At 44.4% G+C, this 19,108-nt stretch overlaps 1 protein-coding gene across 1 annotated transcript in view; it reads right to left on the bottom strand.

The window, feature by feature from the left end:
- The window catches only part of VIT (vitrin), a 76,634-nt gene that overhangs the window by 50,219 nt on the left and 7,307 nt on the right, over positions 1–19,108 (bottom strand). Inside the window, exons 2-4 of the mRNA XM_029049973.2 lie at positions 8,405–8,472; positions 6,667–6,732; positions 254–410 (exon numbers count right to left, since the gene is read on the bottom strand). Coding sequence (XP_028905806.1) covers positions 254–410; positions 6,667–6,732; positions 8,405–8,432 — 251 coding nt within the window. The 5' untranslated portion in view covers positions 8,433–8,472. The remainder of the gene's footprint in view (positions 1–253; positions 411–6,666; positions 6,733–8,404; positions 8,473–19,108) is intronic.

Genomic DNA, 19,108 nt, shown 5'->3' with positions numbered 1-19,108 from the left:
CTTTTTCCACTAGTCCAAACTGCCACTCTGCTTTATATTTAGCTTATTTACAAAGGAGAACTGCCTACGTGTTTTTTTTTAATTGTGATTTTTTTTTAAAGTCCACATTCCTTTTCAACAGTTTCCCGAGAAACCCATTATAGGCTGTTATGGTATGACTAGTTTCCCAAGTTCCAGTCCCAACTGACTGTAATCAATGTCTCCAAAATGGCATTTGAATTGCAAGCTCTCTAAATAGTTCAAACCTGCGCACCTGTGAATAGCAGCACCACACAAACTGGAAAAAGATGCATAAATGTCAGTGCCGTAAACATGATATTTGGTATCTTGACATCCAGCGGGACATTTTGCGATAAATTCGGGATTGATTATCTTCCCTGCTTTGATATCACAGTCGATCTGAGGCACAGCTGTGAATTTGAAAGAATTGCAAATTACTCACATTCAGTTGGTAACACTAAATAGGTAGATTAGGATGGCTTATTTACCTCATTGTAAAGCCCTTTGGGGACTCCAGGCACATTCCTATAGTGCAAATAAACATTTGATGAGACCACTTCTAAGACCACAAAACCATTGTTACCACCATTCAAGTTTATCGAGTTTACTAGCTTAAAAGGTTTCACTTTGACCTGGGCCTTAAAGATCAGGAAATTGTGGCTCCTTCAGAAGATCCTTCAAGAAAAATGCCCAATTTTGTTTCCTAAAATGCATACTTTTCCAATCTTGAAATATTTACAGGAGGGAATCGCCTATTTCAGAAGGTTGGTTGATGTACAGGAGCACAGAAAAATCTTTGAGACTTCAAAACTATCCATGAAAATTTACTAACCCATAAACATTTTTTTAATCAGACAAATCATCCTTTACCTAACCAGGAAACTAAATAGAGGTCACTTTCTTTCCATCTCCCAACATAAATGACTACTCCATCCTGGTAAGTGGCTAATTGCAAGACTGCTTAAATGTAACTTGGGCAAAATAATATGAGATATCAAAGACTAAAATTAAATATCAAGGAGTGTAATAATAATACTGATAATAGTGGTATTTGATAAGCATTACTAGGAGCAAAGGACTGCACTGGGCACTGTGGTAGATCTAAAATCATCAGGTTGGACACAGATCTTGTCCCACATGGGGCTCACAGTCTAAGGGGGAGGGAGAGCAGGTATTGAATCCCCATTTTATAGATGATGAAGGTAAAACTGTAAGTGTAATTAAAGTGTAATTAGTCAGTGTATGTCACAGAGTGGTGCTCTAATATGGTTCTTTGGATTTTACACCCATAAGCAGGCAGCTGACACTTCTGGTGTGTTGACCGTGGGCATCAGGATGATTAACACAGTCTCCCACGATCCTCTGGTGTCTTGATCAGAGTCATATAGAAAATTCATATTATACCGGATAAGAAGGGGTCGGGGGTGAGAGGCGGAGAATCCTTGACAATTAGGCCAGGGAATGACATGAGGGAGGTAGAGTAACATGACTGGATTGCATCGGCCGCATGACCACTCTACCTCTCTCATGCACCCTTAGATCACTCTCTTCCCTCATCTGGGCCTGGCGCTCAAGGATCTTTTCACCTCAGAGCTTCCCCTTCGGGAACTGCTGCTGCCTATTTCGGGACCACTGAAAGAGTAAGTCTTCCTCTGTATTGAAAAGGATTCTGTCCTTTTGCTTTGGAGATTGCGTATTGGAATGGAAGATCGTGGAAAGGGGTGAATGACAGAAATCTTCCAATTGAAAGGAGAGATTTCTCACCCCAGATCTGACTCAATGAGCTCTACTTGATTGATTGCTGAATCATGGCCAGCCCACCCACCCTCTTGCTAGGTTTCTGTGATGGTCCCAGCTGTTAATGGTTTCCAGCTGTATCCACTCCAGCCTCTCCTTTTAACCCTTCCCTACCTAATCATGCAGATTTTGTGTCATTCAAGTTGACTGGAGGCCTGAGCCCTTTGCTGGGTTGGTTCTGTTCCTGGGGGGAGGAAATAAGCAGTGAGACGGGGTAGAATCTCCTCCAAGAATTCAGTGAACTCCATCTGGTTCCAAGCCTTAATCAACAACCTTCCAGGTTAGATTTGGAATGCTTTCCTTGCTTTTCTTTCCCCAGAAATGCTTACTTTGAGTCAGTTCTTTGTCAGGTTGCTCTTGGTTTCCTAAACCTGTAGGTAGGGATGGCATTTTTTAGTATGTCTTTTTAAAAGACAGCTATTTCTCTGCGGTCTTGCCTACCTAACAGAGATCATGTCTTCCACTCTGAGAGAGCCATCCCATGGATAGTCCATGGGCTGTTATGGGGTTCTAGTACCGAGTACAAAAGCATCATTTGTGTTATCACGGTCTTCTGCTAAGGACATGTCATCGCAAATCCTACAGTTACGTCTCCTCGTGACTGCTTGCAACACTAAACACATGGAAAACTAGGTTTTGTCTCAAAGCCACAGCAAAACCACTCGCTACTAGAGTGGGCATGTAAAATGGGGACAAAATTCTCTTTTTCAGAAAGCAAGGAGAATCTTCACATTAAGGGGCAGAAATTTTCCTGCCCCAGGATTATATTATCCTCATTTATGTGCATATTTGAAAGTGAGACATATATGGGGCAGGGCCTGTGTACACCCTGATCACCTTATATGCACCACAGTGTTTTGCACAGTGCTTGGCAAGTAGTAAGCACTTATCAAATAGTTCTGTTGACAGATTTCAGAGAAGTTACTTACCAATGATTCTGTGACTCTGTGTAACTGAGGAGCTATTTTTCTGACACTGTACCCCATGTATGTAGCTGTTCCTCATCCAAGGTGGTACTACTGATGGTGAGCTTCCAGCCACACATTCAGGTGTGGCTAAAAAAGACCACTGTGGCTCAACAATCCCTCCTGCATTGTTTAGAGAAGCAACATGGTGTAGTGGAAAGAACGTGGGCCTGAGAATCAGAAGGTCACGGCTTTTAAATCTGACTCTGACACTTGTCTGCTGTATGACCTTGGGCAACTCACTTCACTTCTCTATGCCTCAGTTACCTCATCCATAAAATGGGGATATAGACTGTGAGGCCTGAGTGGGAGAGACTGTATCCATCCCAATTTGCTTGTATTCACCCAAGTGCTTAGTATGGCGCCTGGCATATAGTAAGTGCTTAACGAATATAATAATGATAATGGCTGTTATTATTATTATTTACAAATGAGGATAAATAACGAGCAACCCATTTCCTGAGTCTTGCCAGTCAGGCTGGTCTGCGTACTGTTGTGGTTTCCCATCAAGTCCCCTACTATGTCACGTTGTTCAAGGCTGGGATGCCCCATGTCTTTAAGTTATTTATTTTTTTGCCCTTCGGTGTTGCGTGTGCACCCTATCAGTTCCTCTCCCAACTGCAGGTGTTTGGGCATACCACTGTCATCTATTCTCCTCATGTGTTCCGGCCAACGAAGTTATATTCCTGTGAGCACTGCTTCAGTGCTGGTGAGCAGACTACGCTTTTTTTTCCACCTTGTTGTCGGTGATCTTGTCTTGCCATTTGATGTTGAGCCTTTTGTGGCCCACAGTTACCTCTTCTGTAAAATGGGGATTCAAACTGTGAGCCCCATGTGGGACAGGGACTGTGTCCAACCCATTCACCTTGTGTCTACCCCAGCGCTTAGTACAGTGCCTGGCACATAGAAAGTACTTAAAAAAATACCACAATTAATAGATGACGCTGATTAAACCACTCAAGCAACTAGAGTGGATCCAGCTCTCCCAACCAGATAGAGGGTCGGACAGCATGATAGCCTTGTAGATCTTCCCGGTTGTATGGAGTTTAATGGCCCATTTTTGCCTCAATCTTTCTTGTGGCCTTTCCAAGGCCATGCTTGCCTTGCCACCTCTGCCATACTGTTTTCTCCCAAGTGCTTAATACAGTGCTCTGCACACAGTAAGCACTCAATAAATATACTTGACTGATTGCATCACTGGGCAGCCTCTTGCCTAGGTGACTGTGATCTAGGCAGTAAGCAATTCAGAAGGACTCTGACTAGAATATTACCTGCATTGGAAATGAAAATGAAATTGTAAATGCTTTTCTCAGTCTCAGTGGGATGAGCCTTACCTTATTAAATAGGTTCAGACACGAAGAGAATTGCCAAAAGGTACTACTGCCTCACCCTTGCGCTTAGATTTGCACCTTTTATTCACTCCTCCCTCAACCCCACAGCACTTATGTACATATCTGTAATTTATTTATATTAATGTGTGTTTCCCCTTCTAGACTGTAAGCCCCTTGTGGGCAGGGAATATGCCTACCAACTCTGTTATACTGTACTCTCCCAAGCACTCAGTATAGTACTCACTAAGCGCTCAATCAACATAATTGATTCAGAAATGGAAAGACCAGCATTAGGTTACTTACACTCAAAGGAGTTTCTTTCATTAAGGAAAGGCAGAGGATACTCTCAAGCTTGACCTGTGCTTGACTGTCCTTCCAGCAGTTGTGATGGTTTGCGAACTTTGCTGCATTTACTGATGATACAAAATTCCTTTTGCATTTATCTGTTCAAATGTGGCTCAAAGAACCATCCATTTCCAAGATGGCAGAGTGGCTTCCTTCTGGGTCGTACTCACCCAAGAGAAAGACTTGAATTACAGCTCCAACCCACTGAGAGTTGCGGTTACACCAATCGTTAAAACATTTGAGGAGCGGTTTAACTAAAACCCTGGAAACCAACCAAGGGAACACACATCTGATAATGTAATTGGTTCCTGTATGAACCCAACCAGTGCTTTGGATAGCTATCTGCCCCAGGATTCACGCCTCTTGATCACGCTTCTTGACTCTGGTCCCTGATATAAATGAAGAAACAATTTGTTCCCTCCAGCATTTCATTAATTCGCTCAATAATATTTATTGAGCGCTTCCTATGTGCACTTGGAGTGTACAAATCGGCAACAGATACAGTCCCTGCCCATTGACGGGCTTACAGTCTAATCGGGGGAGACAGACAGACAAAAACAATAGCAATAAATAGAATCAAGGGGATGTACATCTCATTAAAACAATAACAATAAATAGAATCAAGGGGATGTACATCTCATTAAAACAGATCCTGTGGTTTACGGGTCCTTGCTGTTCCAATAAGAAGTCTCTCAAGCAGGGAACAGAAACATTATCCCCAGGGGTTAACAATACTAATTTGCTCATCTGCATACTCAAAAAGAAAGCTAGTTTGCTTTAAAATAAGGCTCCCATTTTGAAAAGCACCAGACGACAGTCAACAGCGCTTAGTACAGTGCTCTGCACATAGTAAGAGCTCAATAAATACTATTGAATGAATGAACCCATCTTTATCCCACTGGAAAAGTGCTCACTGGCAGTGAGACATATTCCCTTGGCCCCCTGTCTCCTGAGCCACAAGAGCCTGGCCTAAACCAGCTCCAACTGTAGTATATTGGAGCAGTTAATGGATTTGCAAATGATGTTTGTGGCCTAGTGAGAAGCAGTGTGGTCTAGCGGATAGGGCATGGGCCTGGCAGTCAGAAGAACCTGGGTTTTAATCCTGGCTCCGCCACTCCTCCCCTGTGTGACCTTGGGCACATCACTTAACTTTTCTGGCCCTCGGTTACCTCAACTGTAAAGTGGGAATTAAGACCGTGAGACTTACATGGGACAGGGACTGAGCCCAATCTGATTATCTTGTACCTACCCCCGCACTCAGTATAGTGCCTGGCATATAGTAAGCGCTTAACAAATACCATGATTGTTATTATTTTAGCACCCCTGATCTGGCCATGACATTTGGTATCCTCCAAAGGATGCAATATCTTGATACTTTTCACGGCAGCAGGCTCTCCTCTGCCCGACATAATTGAGTATGCATCATTTTCTAGCTGAACAGGGAGAAGGGAGCATCACACCGATTTTTACCCCTCTGCCCCGGGACTTTTCTGAAGCTTCTGCATCTCCTGGACTGCTCTAGGGTGAGGGAGTCAGAACTGAGGGAGATCAGGAAAATCTGCAGCTGCCAGAGGGGGCTTTGGCTAGTCTTAGCTTGATCTTACCCTCAAATAGATGTAGTGGTTCTGTAGCTCCAGTACCATCAGAGGAATTCTCGCATCCTGAGGGAGATTTCAGTTTGGTTGAGGGTCCCCAGGGCCCCCTGGGAGACAACTGGAATCCACGGTGGGGGCTAGTGGGAGAATGGAACCATCCCAAAATGTCACAGGGCCAGATTGGGTCCCTTTGGAAGTCCCCAAGAATCCCAGGAATTAAGCAAGAAAGGGTTTCCCTATACAAACTGGTTGGGCTTTCCCAGGAGATTTCACATCCAATCCCAGGATGTGAAGAGGGGCTGGAACCATAGCAACCCTCTAAATTTCCAAAGCAAATATATCCACAGCTGTGAGGACTGAATTCCCTGAGTGGACCATGGAAACAGTCTCAGAATAGCCACAAAATTTCTACCTCAGTTGGGTCACAGAGAATGGCCATACATGTTTGTACTTTAATTCTTATTTCAATTATTTTGAGATTAAGAAGAACACTTCAAGAAGTAAGCACATCCCAGGCATGCCACTTGTACTGTCTGAGTTCGTAGCTATCGAGGGCATGAAAATGAAAACTTGTTGAAGAACATTTATGATTACTGCACTGCGACTTCAGAGAGGAATTTTGATTCCACTTACATGGTTTAGGTTTTTTGCTCTTCTTGACGGCTTCTTTAGTTGCATAGGTACATGTCAGTAACAACACTAAATGAAGGAAATTGAGCATCAGTCAAATAACCATGGATTAATCAGTCAGGATCATTTGGCATAAATAGTTTTGATTTTTCTAGAACCTTATCTTGTGGTTTATTCAGTAAAATAAATGTTTTACTTTACCCCATAATTAAAGACACATTCCAAAATCTCATTTTTATTCCTTCTTCTCCTAATTACTAATCAAAAAGACCAGTTTTCCCTAGAACAACTTTCCAGGAAGTAAAAAACCAAACAAATAAAAAACCAATCAATTGAGATTTAAAACAGTTTCAATCTACTAACATACTTCACTCTCCCTGTTTAAGATCAGTTTTCAGAGAGCTCTTTATCTTTGGGGGAAATGTAGATCAGCTCAGTGTTCATTTTTTTTTTACCATAAATCTGACCAACATTTTGAATAGTTACTTAGCCTTAACGATTGATTCCCACACATAAACCCAAAGATGAAAAACAACATTAGTAGTTTCATCTTCTGAATCTAAAACCAGCATATTTAATGATTATAAATATCTTGCCATTTTCACTGCTAGATACAGGGGATTTGGCAAGAGTGCGGAGATTTGGCAAACGAGCGCAACTCATCTTCATTACCGAGAATAACAGAAATGTCCATCCTTGTGACTACCAAGTCTATTTGTTTGTATTTTACTCTCCCAAGTGCTTAGTAGAGTGCTCTGCACACAGGGAGCCCTCAATAAGTACCACTGATTGATTGATTGATGGTATAATACCCTAAACCAAAGTTTTATAATGCAGGTGACCTAAGGTATTAGTTGCTTAGCTGAAAAGAAACAGCAGCATTAGCAGATAGTAATTTGAATATCAGTGGCACATCTGGCTAACTCCTTGTGGCACGGTACAGACCATCTATTTTTAAAGAGCACATTAGATGACAGAATTTTCATTTCAAGAAATATCCAAGATTAGTACGAGGGATGTGCAGTAACCCAGTTTCCCAGAGGAAATAATAATAATTATGGTACTTGTTAAATACTATGTGTCATGCACTGTTCTAAACACTGGGGTAGATACACGTTAATCAGGTTGGACGCTGTCCCTGTCCCACACGGGGCTCACACTCTTAATTCCCATTTTAAAGATGAGGTAAAGGAGGCCAAGGGAAGTGAAGTAACTTGCCCAAGGTCACACAGCAGACAAGTGGCAGAGCCGGGATTAGAACCCAGGTTCTTTTGACTCCCAGGCTCTTGCTCTAGCCAGTAAGCCATACTGCTTCTTACCAGGGAGTGGGAAGGTAAAGAAAACTAATGGGAGAGACTTAAGACTGAGGTATGGTGAGAAGGTGAGTTCGAGAGGAACAAAGAGTACAAGCTGACCCTGCTGAAGAGAGTTGATATGTAAAACCTGTTCTCTTCAACTGTGAACCCTATTTGGGTCCGGGGCTGTGTCCAACCTGATTAACTGGTATCTACCCCAGCACTTTTTACGGTACATGGCAAATAGATTTAACAAATACCATGATAATAATAGTAATAATCTACAGTAGAGAAAAACCTGTTTTTGCCATTTTCAAGTTACCCCAGTGCATTTATCCTTTTACAATTCTCCTTATATTGCATTTTAAATAAAAGTGAAAACGTATGCACTTCAGGACTCAGAAAGCCTTATCAGGGCATATGGGTGCATATTTAAAATTACTTACCAAAGACTTCAAAAGCCAATGACTTCATAGTGAGATCAACAAAAGTCCATATATATCAGTAGAATAATCTGGAGGAGAAGTAAAAAACAAAACAGAAGTTCTAAATTTTACTTCATTTACAAATAGGGCCTAGGGACATTTAGCAAGCATAAATCTTTTCAGGTACTGAGGACTTCTCTGACTAAACTCCCTCTTCCCCTACCTCAAATCACCATTTTCCTTAATACTGTGTCACCTATGCACTATTTTTTATGGTATTTATTAAGTGTTTACTAGGTGCCCGGCACTGTACTAAGAGCTGGGGTAGACACATGGGACTCACAGTCTTAGTCCCCATTTTAAAGATAAAGTAACTGAAGCATAGAGAAGTTAAGTCACACAGCAGTCAGGAGCTGGAGTCGGGATTAGAATCCAGGTCCTCCTCTCTCCCAGGCACCACTATCCTCTAGGCACCACTGCTTCTATGCACTTAGTCCCAATCAATCAGTGGTATTTATTGAGCACTTATTGTGTGCGGAGCACTGTACTATGTACTTGTCTTATGCCGTCGTCTCCGACCCATAGCGACTCCCTCTCTCCCAGAACGCCCAACTCTCCATCTGCAATCGTTCCGGTGGTGGATGCATAGAGTTTTCTTGGTAAAAATCTGGAAGTGTTTTACCACTGCCTCCTTCCGCGCAGTCAACTTGAGTCTCCTCCCTCGACTCTCTCCCGTGCCGCTGCTGCCCGGCACGGGTGAGTTTTGACTTGGAGCAGATGGCCTTCCACTCAGCTAGTCACTGGCCATGGAATGGACAGGCCTCTGCTTGACTCTCCCTCCCCTAGTCGAGTCGGGTAGAGGACTGGAAATTCTCCAGGTGCGACCCTGAGAAGGTCACTGTGCACTTGGTAAACTACAGTGCAACAGAGTTGGTAGACACGTTCCCTGCCCACAATGAGTTGGTTCCTCCAATGTGTACATATATGTGCAATGTGCATTTGTGTACATATTCATATAGTTGAAGCAACGTGGTCTAGTAGAGTACAGGCCTGGGAGTCAGAAAGACATGGGTTCTAATTCCGACTCTGCTGTTTGTCTGCTGGGGGACCTTGGGCAAGTCACTTAATAATAATAATAATACCATTGGTATTTGTTAAGTGCTTACTGTGTGCAAAGCACTATTCTAAGCACTGGGGGATACAAGGTGATATGGTTGTTCCATGTGGGGCTCACAGTTTTAATCCCCATTTTACAGATGAGGTAACTGAGGCACACAGAAGTAAGTGACTTGCCCAAAGTCACACAGCTGGCAAGCGGCAGAGCCGGGATTAGAACCCAAGACCTCTGATTCCCAAGCCCGGGCTCTTTCCACTGAGCCATTCTGCTTCTCTTGACTTCCCTGTGCCTCAGTTACCTCATCTGAAAAGTGGTCTGTAAGACCATGAACGCTGTGTGGGACAGGGACTGTGTCCGACCTGATTATCTTGTATTTCCCCAGCGCTTAGTACAGTGCCTGGTGCATAGTAAGTGCTTAACAAATACCAGAATGATTACTGTACGCCTACCTGTAATTTTAGTGTCTGTCTCTTGGGCTAGATTGTAAACTCCTTGACAGCAGGGATTGAGTTTACTTGACGCTATTATGCTCTCTCGATTGATTAGTATGGTGCCGTGCACAGTAAATACCTTCCTCCCGCCTCCTCTCAGCTCAAGCCGTCTGCTCTCGGTGAGGACTATTCTAAGGAGCGGGCTTACTGTGGATCCTTCTCCTCTCTCATTTCTCTTTCCCAGGACCTCCACTTCCAAGGGACCATGAGACAGGGGAAAGAGAAAGCTTCCTTCCAAGAAGCTTCCAATTTTGACAAAAAGCATTTCTTGACAATTATACTAAAACCCTGCAGAACTCAGAATTCTATTCTGAATTTGGCCTCGCATATGCTGCTGTGTATTTATGGAAATAAACAGGATTAGAATAGACTCTTTTCGCCCGAGGAGGTAACACCAGCTCACCGACTCATTAGGAACGGATCCTAATGAGGATCACCGAGGTGAAGGCAGTCACAGTGTTCCTCTCTCAGGAGCAGCTTCTCAGTTTACGTAGGCTCATTTATCCTTTTTGTTTGTACTCACTCAGAAGGCACTAAGACGGCTAAAACGAGCGCAGAACAGCTTCTAAACTGGGTAGGAGCAGCGGGGTGGGGGTGGGAGGGAAAGGCATTACAGATTTAGGAAGCATTTAAGGCAACTGGACAATTTAGGATGGCCAATTTTCCAGGACTACTGTTTTCTATCCCTAGGGCTGAGAGTAGAGCCACCAGAGGAGGTAGATTGTATATTCCAAGCGCTTAGTACAGTGTTCTGCACATAGTAAGCACTCAATAAATACTATTGAATGAATGAATGAAGTGGGTGACTACCCATGGTAATTAGGCTGGATGGTCCTCTCCTCTAGGAAGCCTTCCCTGACAAAGTCCTCATTTCCTCTTCTCCCACTCCCTTCTGCGCCATCCTTGAACTTGGATTTGCTCCCTCAACCCCAGAACATTTATGTGCATACCCATAATTTATTTATATCAATGTCTGTCTCCCCCTCTAGACTCTAAGCTTGTTGTGGGCAGTGACTTTGTCTAGTTGTTATATTTATTAATAGTTATGGTTTTTGTTAAGCGCTTACTATGTGCCAGGCACCTTATGAAGAGCTGGGGTAGATACAAAGTAATCGGGTTGGACACAGTCCCTGTCTCACATGGAGCTCACAGTCTTCATCCCCATTTTACAGATGAGGTAACTGAGGCACAGAGAAGTTGTGACTTGCCTAAGGTTACACAGCAGAAAAGCGGTGGAGCCAGAATTAGAACCCAGGTCCTTCTGATTCCCACTAGGCCACGTGTCTACCAACTCTGCTGTATCATATTCTCCCAAACACTTAGTATGGTGCTCTGCACACAGTACGTACTCAATAAATGTGATTGATTGATGCCAAAGTCCCAGTACACCAATCAAGCAATCGTATTTATTGAGCACCTATCAGGTGCAGAGCACTGTACTAAGCACTTGGGAGAGTACAATGTAGCGATATAACAGAGTTGGTAGGTGCGTTACCTGCCCACAATGAGCTTATACTCTAGAGATCAGGGCTCGTCCAAGCGAAGAGAATGGCAGAGCGGCAGAAGACGTGGAGGACGGTGTTATCCCCTGGTTCAGGCAGAAGTGAGAGGAGACACGTGGGAGAAGAGCCAGAGATCTCTGCTTCTACAATCTCGTTCTTCATGATTGAAAGCTATCCTGTCTTGGGATAGTATAGCCTGTACGTGTAAAATCATCGCTCTAAGAAGCTCAATGGGGAATTTGCCTATTTATCGTTATATTGTTCTCGCCCAAGCATTGAGTACAATGCTCTGCCAACAGCAAGTGCTCAATAAACACAATTGACTGACTAGAAGCAGCGTGGCTCAATAAAAAGAGCATGGGCTTGGGAGTCAGAGGTCATCCGTTCTAATCCCGGCTCCGCCACTTATCAGCTGTGTGACTTTGGGCAAATCACTTAATTCCTCTGTGCCTCAGTTCCCTCATCTGTAAAATGGGGATTAAGACAGTGAGCCCCACGTGGGACAACCTGATAACCTTGTATCCCCCCAGCGCTCAGGACAGTGCTTGGCACATAGTAAGCACTTAACAAATACCATCCTCATCATTATTATTATTACAAGCATATCCTACCAACTTGAGTTCCTTGTTGGATCTTCAAGGAGGAAACAAAGGAAGATAGGAAGAATGTTTTACTGATAGCACCAATAGTTCATCTGGACCAATATTTTGTCTCATTTGATCAATAGTAATTGAGTACAGAGCACTCTACTAAGCTCTTGGGAGGATATCAATGCTCATCATTAATTGAGTGCTTATTGTATAAAGAGCACTGTATACCAAGTATTTGGGAACGTACAGTATAACAGAGTTGGTAGACAGAATCCCTCCCCACAAGAAGCTACAGTCCAGAGGGGGAGACAGACATGAAAATAAATTATGTATATGTAGATAAGTGCTGTGGGGCTGAGGTTAGCTGAATATCAAGTGCTTAAAGAGCACCAAGCCAGCTGTAAGGGTAACGTAGAAGACAGAGGGATTAGGGGAAACGAGGGCTTAGTCCGGGAAGTTTAGAGTAAAAATGATGACATTTATTCAGCACTTACTAGTGTCAAACAACGTTCTGAGCACTGGGGTCAGTACAAGTTAATCAGCTTGTACACAGTCCCTGTCCTTCCTGGGTCTCCCAATCTAAGTAGGAGGGAGAGGAGGTATTTAATCCCCATTTTATAGATGAGGAAACTGAAGCACAGGGAAGCAGCATGGCTCAGTGGAAAGAGCCCGGGCTTGGGAGTCAGAGGTCATGGGTTCGAATCCCAGCTCTGCCACTTGGCAGCTGTGTGACTGTGGGCAAGTTACTTCATTTCCTTGTGCCTCAGTTACCTCATCTGTAAAATGGGGATAAAGACTGTAAGCCTCACATGGGACACCTGATTACCCTGTGTCTACCCCAGCGCTTAGAACAGTGCTCTGCACATAGTAAGCGCTTAACAAATATCAACATTATTATTATTAAGTGGCTTGCCCAAGTTCACACAGCAAGTTGTTGGCAGAGCCAGGATAAGAAACCAGGTCCTCTGACTCCCAAGCCCTTACTCTTTCCGTTAGGCAACGCTGCTTTTCAAAGGCAAGAATACTAAGCTCTTCCCCTCAAGGAATTTACAAGCTACTGGGAGGTACTGACTCAGAACAAAGTATCCCGGAGATATGCACCCATTAATTAATCTTTCAAATAAATACCCAAACGATAAGCCTTTCCTGTCCAAACCCTGTTCCTAGGTTTTCTGAAACTCCAATGAAGACATCCAGGGAGAGAATTCAGGATAAATTTCACTTCCCCACTTCTCCACTTCATCAAGTCTGAGGAAGAATAGTTTCTCATTAACCAGTTTCTCAACAATACAAAGTCTTTATTCAGAGTTGATTTCAAGTTAAAATTTGACAGCCAGGCTAATAATAATAATAATTGTGGTATTTTTTAAGCACTTACCATGTTCCAGACACTGAACTAACTGCTAGAGTAGATAGAAGCTAATCAGGTTGGACACAGTCTCTGACCAACATAGGGCTTACAGTCTTAATCCCCATTTTACAGATGAGAAAACTGAGGCTAGGCTGTAGGGTAAAGATGCTTCATAATTTCATTGCCTCAGCCAAAAGTGATGTTTCTCTAGGCAGTCCATAAAGGAAATTTTTAAAAATCTGAATGGTTGTTTTCATCATCTCATGTTTCTCTTTGCCATGTTACCATTAGCTTTTGGGTAACTGAAGTGTATGGTGGGTGGGTGTGTGCGAGAGAGTGACCGTTATTCAGCATTTGACATATGGTAAAGTTTACCTTATCCACAAAGACCTCTGACCAAGTGATTCTTAAGGATACTGCAAATGGTAATTAAATTTCTGAAGCAGTTCAACCCTTCCATTGTCGGTGGCAGAAAATACTCATTTCTAGGCATGCCAAAAATGATGTCTACAGAACTTCTTTCAAGAGCTGTTTATCCTCCTTTGTGGAAGGTGAAGTGAGGGAAGTTAGGGAAGGAACTTGACAAAACAGCCAACCAGTGAACCCGAATCTCATCTTAGTTCCTATAGTAATCCTCCAGTGTCATGTTCCTGAAACATCACTCATTACGGGATTTCCCTCTTCTCAAATGCTCCAATGAGGTTCTTTTTTCTCCCTATAAAGCAAAGACTCCTTATCTTTGGTTTTAAGCTTCCCAATCACTCAGTGATATTTATACTGAGCGCTTACTGTCTGCAGATCACTGTACTAAGAGGAGCAGCGTAGCTCAGAACGAAGAGCCCGGGCTTGGGAGTCTGAGGTCATGGGTTCGAATTCTGGATCTGCCACTTGGCAGCTACGTGACTGTGGGCAAGTCACTTAACTTCTCTGGGCCTCAGTTACCTCATTTGTAAAATGGGGATTAAGACTGTGAGCCTCACCTGGGACAACCTGATTACCCTGTATCTACCCCAGCGCTTAGAACGGTGCTCTGCACATAGTAAGCGCTTAACAAATACCAACATTATTATTATTATTACTAAGAATTTGGGAAAGTACAACAGAACAGATTTGGTAGACACATTTCCTGCTCAGTATATATGTATACACACACTCACATACACACACATATATATGTGTGTGTGTATGTGTGTATATATTATGTTATTTGTTAAGAGTTTACAAGCTTACCAGTGTTGGAGGGCGTCGGGTACTACTCTAAGATACAAGTTAATCAGTTCAGATGTGTGGAACTCTGTCCCACTTGAAGCTCACAGTTAAAAAGGAGGGAAAACAGGTATTTAATCCTTACTTTACAGTTGGAGAAACCGAAGTCCAGAGAAGTGAATGACTTAGCCCAAGTCACACACCCAGGTCCTCTAACTCTCAAGCCCGTGGTCTTTCCACTAGGCCCCAGTGTTTCTCATTAACTCAGGGATACTAAGGGTGAGATTAAGATGCCTATCATCATCGATAGTACAAATTGAGCATGAGGCCCTTTACAGAATGCTACAATGTAAGGAAAACACATGATCACCATTCTCAAGGAATTTATAATCTACTGGGGCAGACAGAAAAAAAAAAATTATTTACAAAGAGTGGGAGCAAGAAGCCCAACAAGAATACAACAGGAATTAATTCAAATGGATCAGGATTAAATAACTGAGGGATTAAATATAGTAAGTCTAGTAATAAGACTATATTTTTACATCCAGCAAACTAGACAGTATATACCACCAAAATCCAGTAATAGAGGGCCAAGATTTTACATTAAGTGAAGTGGAGCTTGGGTGACAAGTAAGATCTAAAAACCAAAGGTCTGGTAATGTGCCTTGCACGTTCGTGAAATGAAATTTGTGTTTTCTTTTCTGGAAGTAAAAGTTCCAAACTCAAAAGTCAGCCTGCAAAGTTTGCTTACTCTTCTAAGTCCAATGCTAGTTTTTTCTTTGGGCTTAAAGGTAATAGGAACAGCGAGTACTTTAGGGATTGTGCAGCTGTTGATAGTATAATTTGGGTCCTGGATATAGACTTTCCCTAGAGGGAATGATTTTGGCTGAGGTAGAAGGATTTAGGACTTAATTTTCCTTCAAAAAAAAAACCCCCATAAATCACCTCAAAGATGATTTTATGCATTTTTATTAAATGCCCACACAAATCTTGAACTTTTTCCTTATAAAAAATGATTTAGAGAAAAAAATTCTTGAGGCTTTTTATGTTACTCTCCCCTTGAAGCAAGTATATAAGTCCCAGAGTAGCCTGATAAAAGACCTTTATTGGTAAGCGATTTTGTGGAACTTTATGAGTCATAGGAGAGCCAAATTAGACTTATCTTCTTGGGGTTGAAGATACCCTCTCTCTTTTTACAGAACATCTTTTAGAGTACATAACATCCCTGTAATGTTATTGATTAAACATGTATTCCATGGTCTCTGGGCAGTTAGAAAGTTACATGTTTCTAACCTGTTAGTAAAATGTTTCTTAGATTAGGGAGCTGTCTGTGGGTGGCCCTTTGTTTCTCTCTGATGATTAAAATCTGGGGGGGAAATGGAATAAAAATGCTCCTTTGTGTTTCCTTTGTCTTCTTATAAACGCTTCTAGCCTCGGTCACCAGAATTTTTTTTTTACTTTTTTTTTTCCCGCTTGGTTTGAAAATAGCTTCATTTTTCTTGGCGGCAATAAAGCTTTTGGCAGTAAAGAAAGTTCCTTGAGGTAAAGGATTGGCTTGATCAACTAGATTGTACTCTTCTGACCACTCGGTACAGTGCTCTACAAAAAGTAGACACTCAGTAAAAAACCACCCGATTATTCATATTAATATCTGTCTCTCCCTCTAGACTGTAAGCTCGTTATGGGTGGGGAACATGTCCGCTAATTCTGTTGTATTATACTCTCCCAAACATTTAGCACAATGTTCTGCACCTAGTAATCACTCAATAAATGATTGATTGATTCATACATGTGAGTGAGTTGTTAGTAAAAAAGGAACGGCAGCCTTCTGAATCGGAATCATCCATCCTAGCTCGGACCTAGAGGGTCATTACCTGAGTGTGGCCTAGTTCATTCATTCATTCATTCAATAGTATTTATTGAGCGCTTACTATGTGCAGAGCACTGTACTAAGCGCTTGGGATGAACAAGTCGGCAACAGATAGAGACAGTCCCTGCCGTTTGACGGGCTTACGGTCTAATCGGGGTAGACGGACAGACAAGAACAATGGCACTATACAGCGTCAAGGGGAAGAACATCTCGTAAAAACAATGGCAACTAAATAGAATCAAGGCGATGTACAATTCATTAACAAAATAAATAGGGTAACGAAAATATATACAGTTGAGCGGACGAGTACAGTGCTGTGGGGATGGGAAGGGAGAGGTGGAGGAGCAGAGGGAAAAGGGGAAAATGAGGCTTTAGCTGCGGAGAGGTAAAGGGGGGATGGCAGAGGGAGTAGAGGGGGAAGAGGAGCTCAGTCTGGGAAGGCCTCTTGGAGGAGGTGATTTTTAAGTAAGGTTTTGAAGAGGGAAAGAGAATCAGTTTGGCGGAGGTGAGGAGGGAGGGCGTTCCAGGACCGCGGGAGGACGTGACCCAGGGGTCGACGGCGGGATAGGCGAGACCGAGGGACGGCGAGGAGGTGGGCGGCAGAGGAGCGGAGCGTGCGGGGTGGGCGGTAGAAAGAGAGAAGGGAGGAGAGGTAGGAAGGGGCGAGGTGACGGAGAGCCTCGAAGCCTAGAGTGAGGAGTTTTTGTTTGGAGCGGAGGTCGATAGGCAACCACTGGAGTTGTTTAAGAAGGGGAGTGACATGCCCAGATCGTTTCTGCGGGAAGATGAGCCGGGCAGCGGAGTGAAGAATAGACCGGAGCGGGGCGAGAGAGGAGGAAGGGAGGTCAGAGAGAAGGCTGACACGGTAGTCTAGCCGGGATATAACGAGAGCCCGTAATAGTAAGGTAGCCGTCTGGGTGGAGAGGAAAGGGCGGATCTTGGCGATATTGTAGAGGTGAAACCGGCAGGTCTTGGTAACGGATAGGATGTGTGGGGTGAACGAGAGGGACGAGTCAAGGATGACACCGAGATTGCGGGCCTGCGGGACGGGAAGGATGGTCGTGCCATCCACGGTGATGGAGAAGTCTGGGAGCGGACCGGGCTTGGGAGGGAAGATGAGGAGCTCAGTCTTGCTCATGTTGAGTTTTAGGTGGCGGGCCGACATCCAGGTGGAGACGTCCCGGAGGCGGGAGGAGATGCGAGCCCGAAGGGAGGGGGAGAGGACAGGGGCGGAGATGTAGATCTGCGTGTCATCTGCGTAGAGATGGTAGTCAAAGCCGTGAGAGCGGATGAGTTCACCGAGGGAGTGAGTGTAAATGGAGAACGGAAGAGGGCCAAGAACTGACCCTTGAGGAACTCCAACAGTTAAAGGATGGGAGGGGGAGGAGGCTCCAGCGTAGGAGACCGAGAATGATCGGCCAGAGAGGTAAGAGGAGAACCGGGAGAGGACAGAGTCCGTGAAGCCAAGGTGAGATAAGGTATGGAGGAGGAGGGGATGGTCGACAGTGTCAAAGGCAGCAGAGAGGTCAAGGAGGATCAGAATGGAGTAGGAGCCATTGGATTTGGCAAGAAGGAGGTCACGGGTGACCTTAGAGAGAGCAGTCTCGGTAGAGTGGAGGGGACGGAAGCCAGATCGGAGGGGTCTAGGAGAGAATGGGAGTTAAGGAATTCTAGGCATCGATTGTAGACGACTCGTTCTAAGATTTTGGAAAGGAAGGGTAGTAGGGAGATAGGACGATAACTGGAGGGGGAAGTGGGGTCAAGAGCGGGTTTTTTTAGGATGGGGGAGACGTGGGCATGTTTGAAGGCAGAGGGGAAGGAGCCCTTGGAGATCGAGTGGTTAAAAATAGAAGTTAAGGAAGGGAGGAGGGCAGGGGCGATGGTTTTAAGAAGGTGAGAGGGAATGGGGTCCGAGGCGCAGGTGGAGGGGGTGGCACTTGCGAGGAGGGAGGAGATCTCCTCTGAGGATACTGCAGGGAAGGATGGGAAAGTAGGGGAGGGGGTTGGTGGGGGGGAGGGGAGAGGCGGAGGGGTGACTTTGGGGAGCTCAGACCTGATCGTGTTGATTTTCGTGAGGAAATAGGTGGCCAGATCATTAGGGGTGAGAGATGGGGGAGGGGGAGGAACAGGGGGCCTAAGGAGAGAGTTAAAGGTCCGGAACAATCGGCGGGGGTGACGGGCATGGGTGTCGATGAGGGAGGAGAAGAAGCTTTGCCTGGCGGAGGAGAGGGCAGAGTTAAGGCAGGAAAGGATAAATTTGAAGTGTGTGAGGTCGGCTCGGTGCTTGGACTTTCGCCAGCAGCGCTCGGCAGCTCGAGCATAGGAGCATAGGAGGCGGACGGAGGAGGTGATCCAGGGCTGTGGGTTAGTGGAGCGAGAGCGGCGGAGGGAAAGGGGGGCGAGAGAGTCGAGATGAGTAGAGAGGGTGGAGTTGAGAGCGGAGATCCTCTCGTCGAGAGTGGGAAGAGAGGACAGGGCGGCAAGGTGAGGCGAGATGCTATTGGAAAGACGGATGGGATCGAGAAAGCGGAGGTCCCTGTGGGGCAGTAGCGAAGATTTGCAAGGGGAGGGAGTGTGAGAGATGAGGCAGGTGAGAAG

This window comes from Ornithorhynchus anatinus, chromosome X1 (genome assembly GCF_004115215.2).
Source record: "Ornithorhynchus anatinus isolate Pmale09 chromosome X1, mOrnAna1.pri.v4, whole genome shotgun sequence".
Lineage (NCBI taxonomy): Eukaryota > Metazoa > Chordata > Mammalia > Monotremata > Ornithorhynchidae > Ornithorhynchus > Ornithorhynchus anatinus.
Note: the sequence above shows the minus strand (reverse complement) of the source record. Positions and strands in the feature narration are given on the sequence as shown.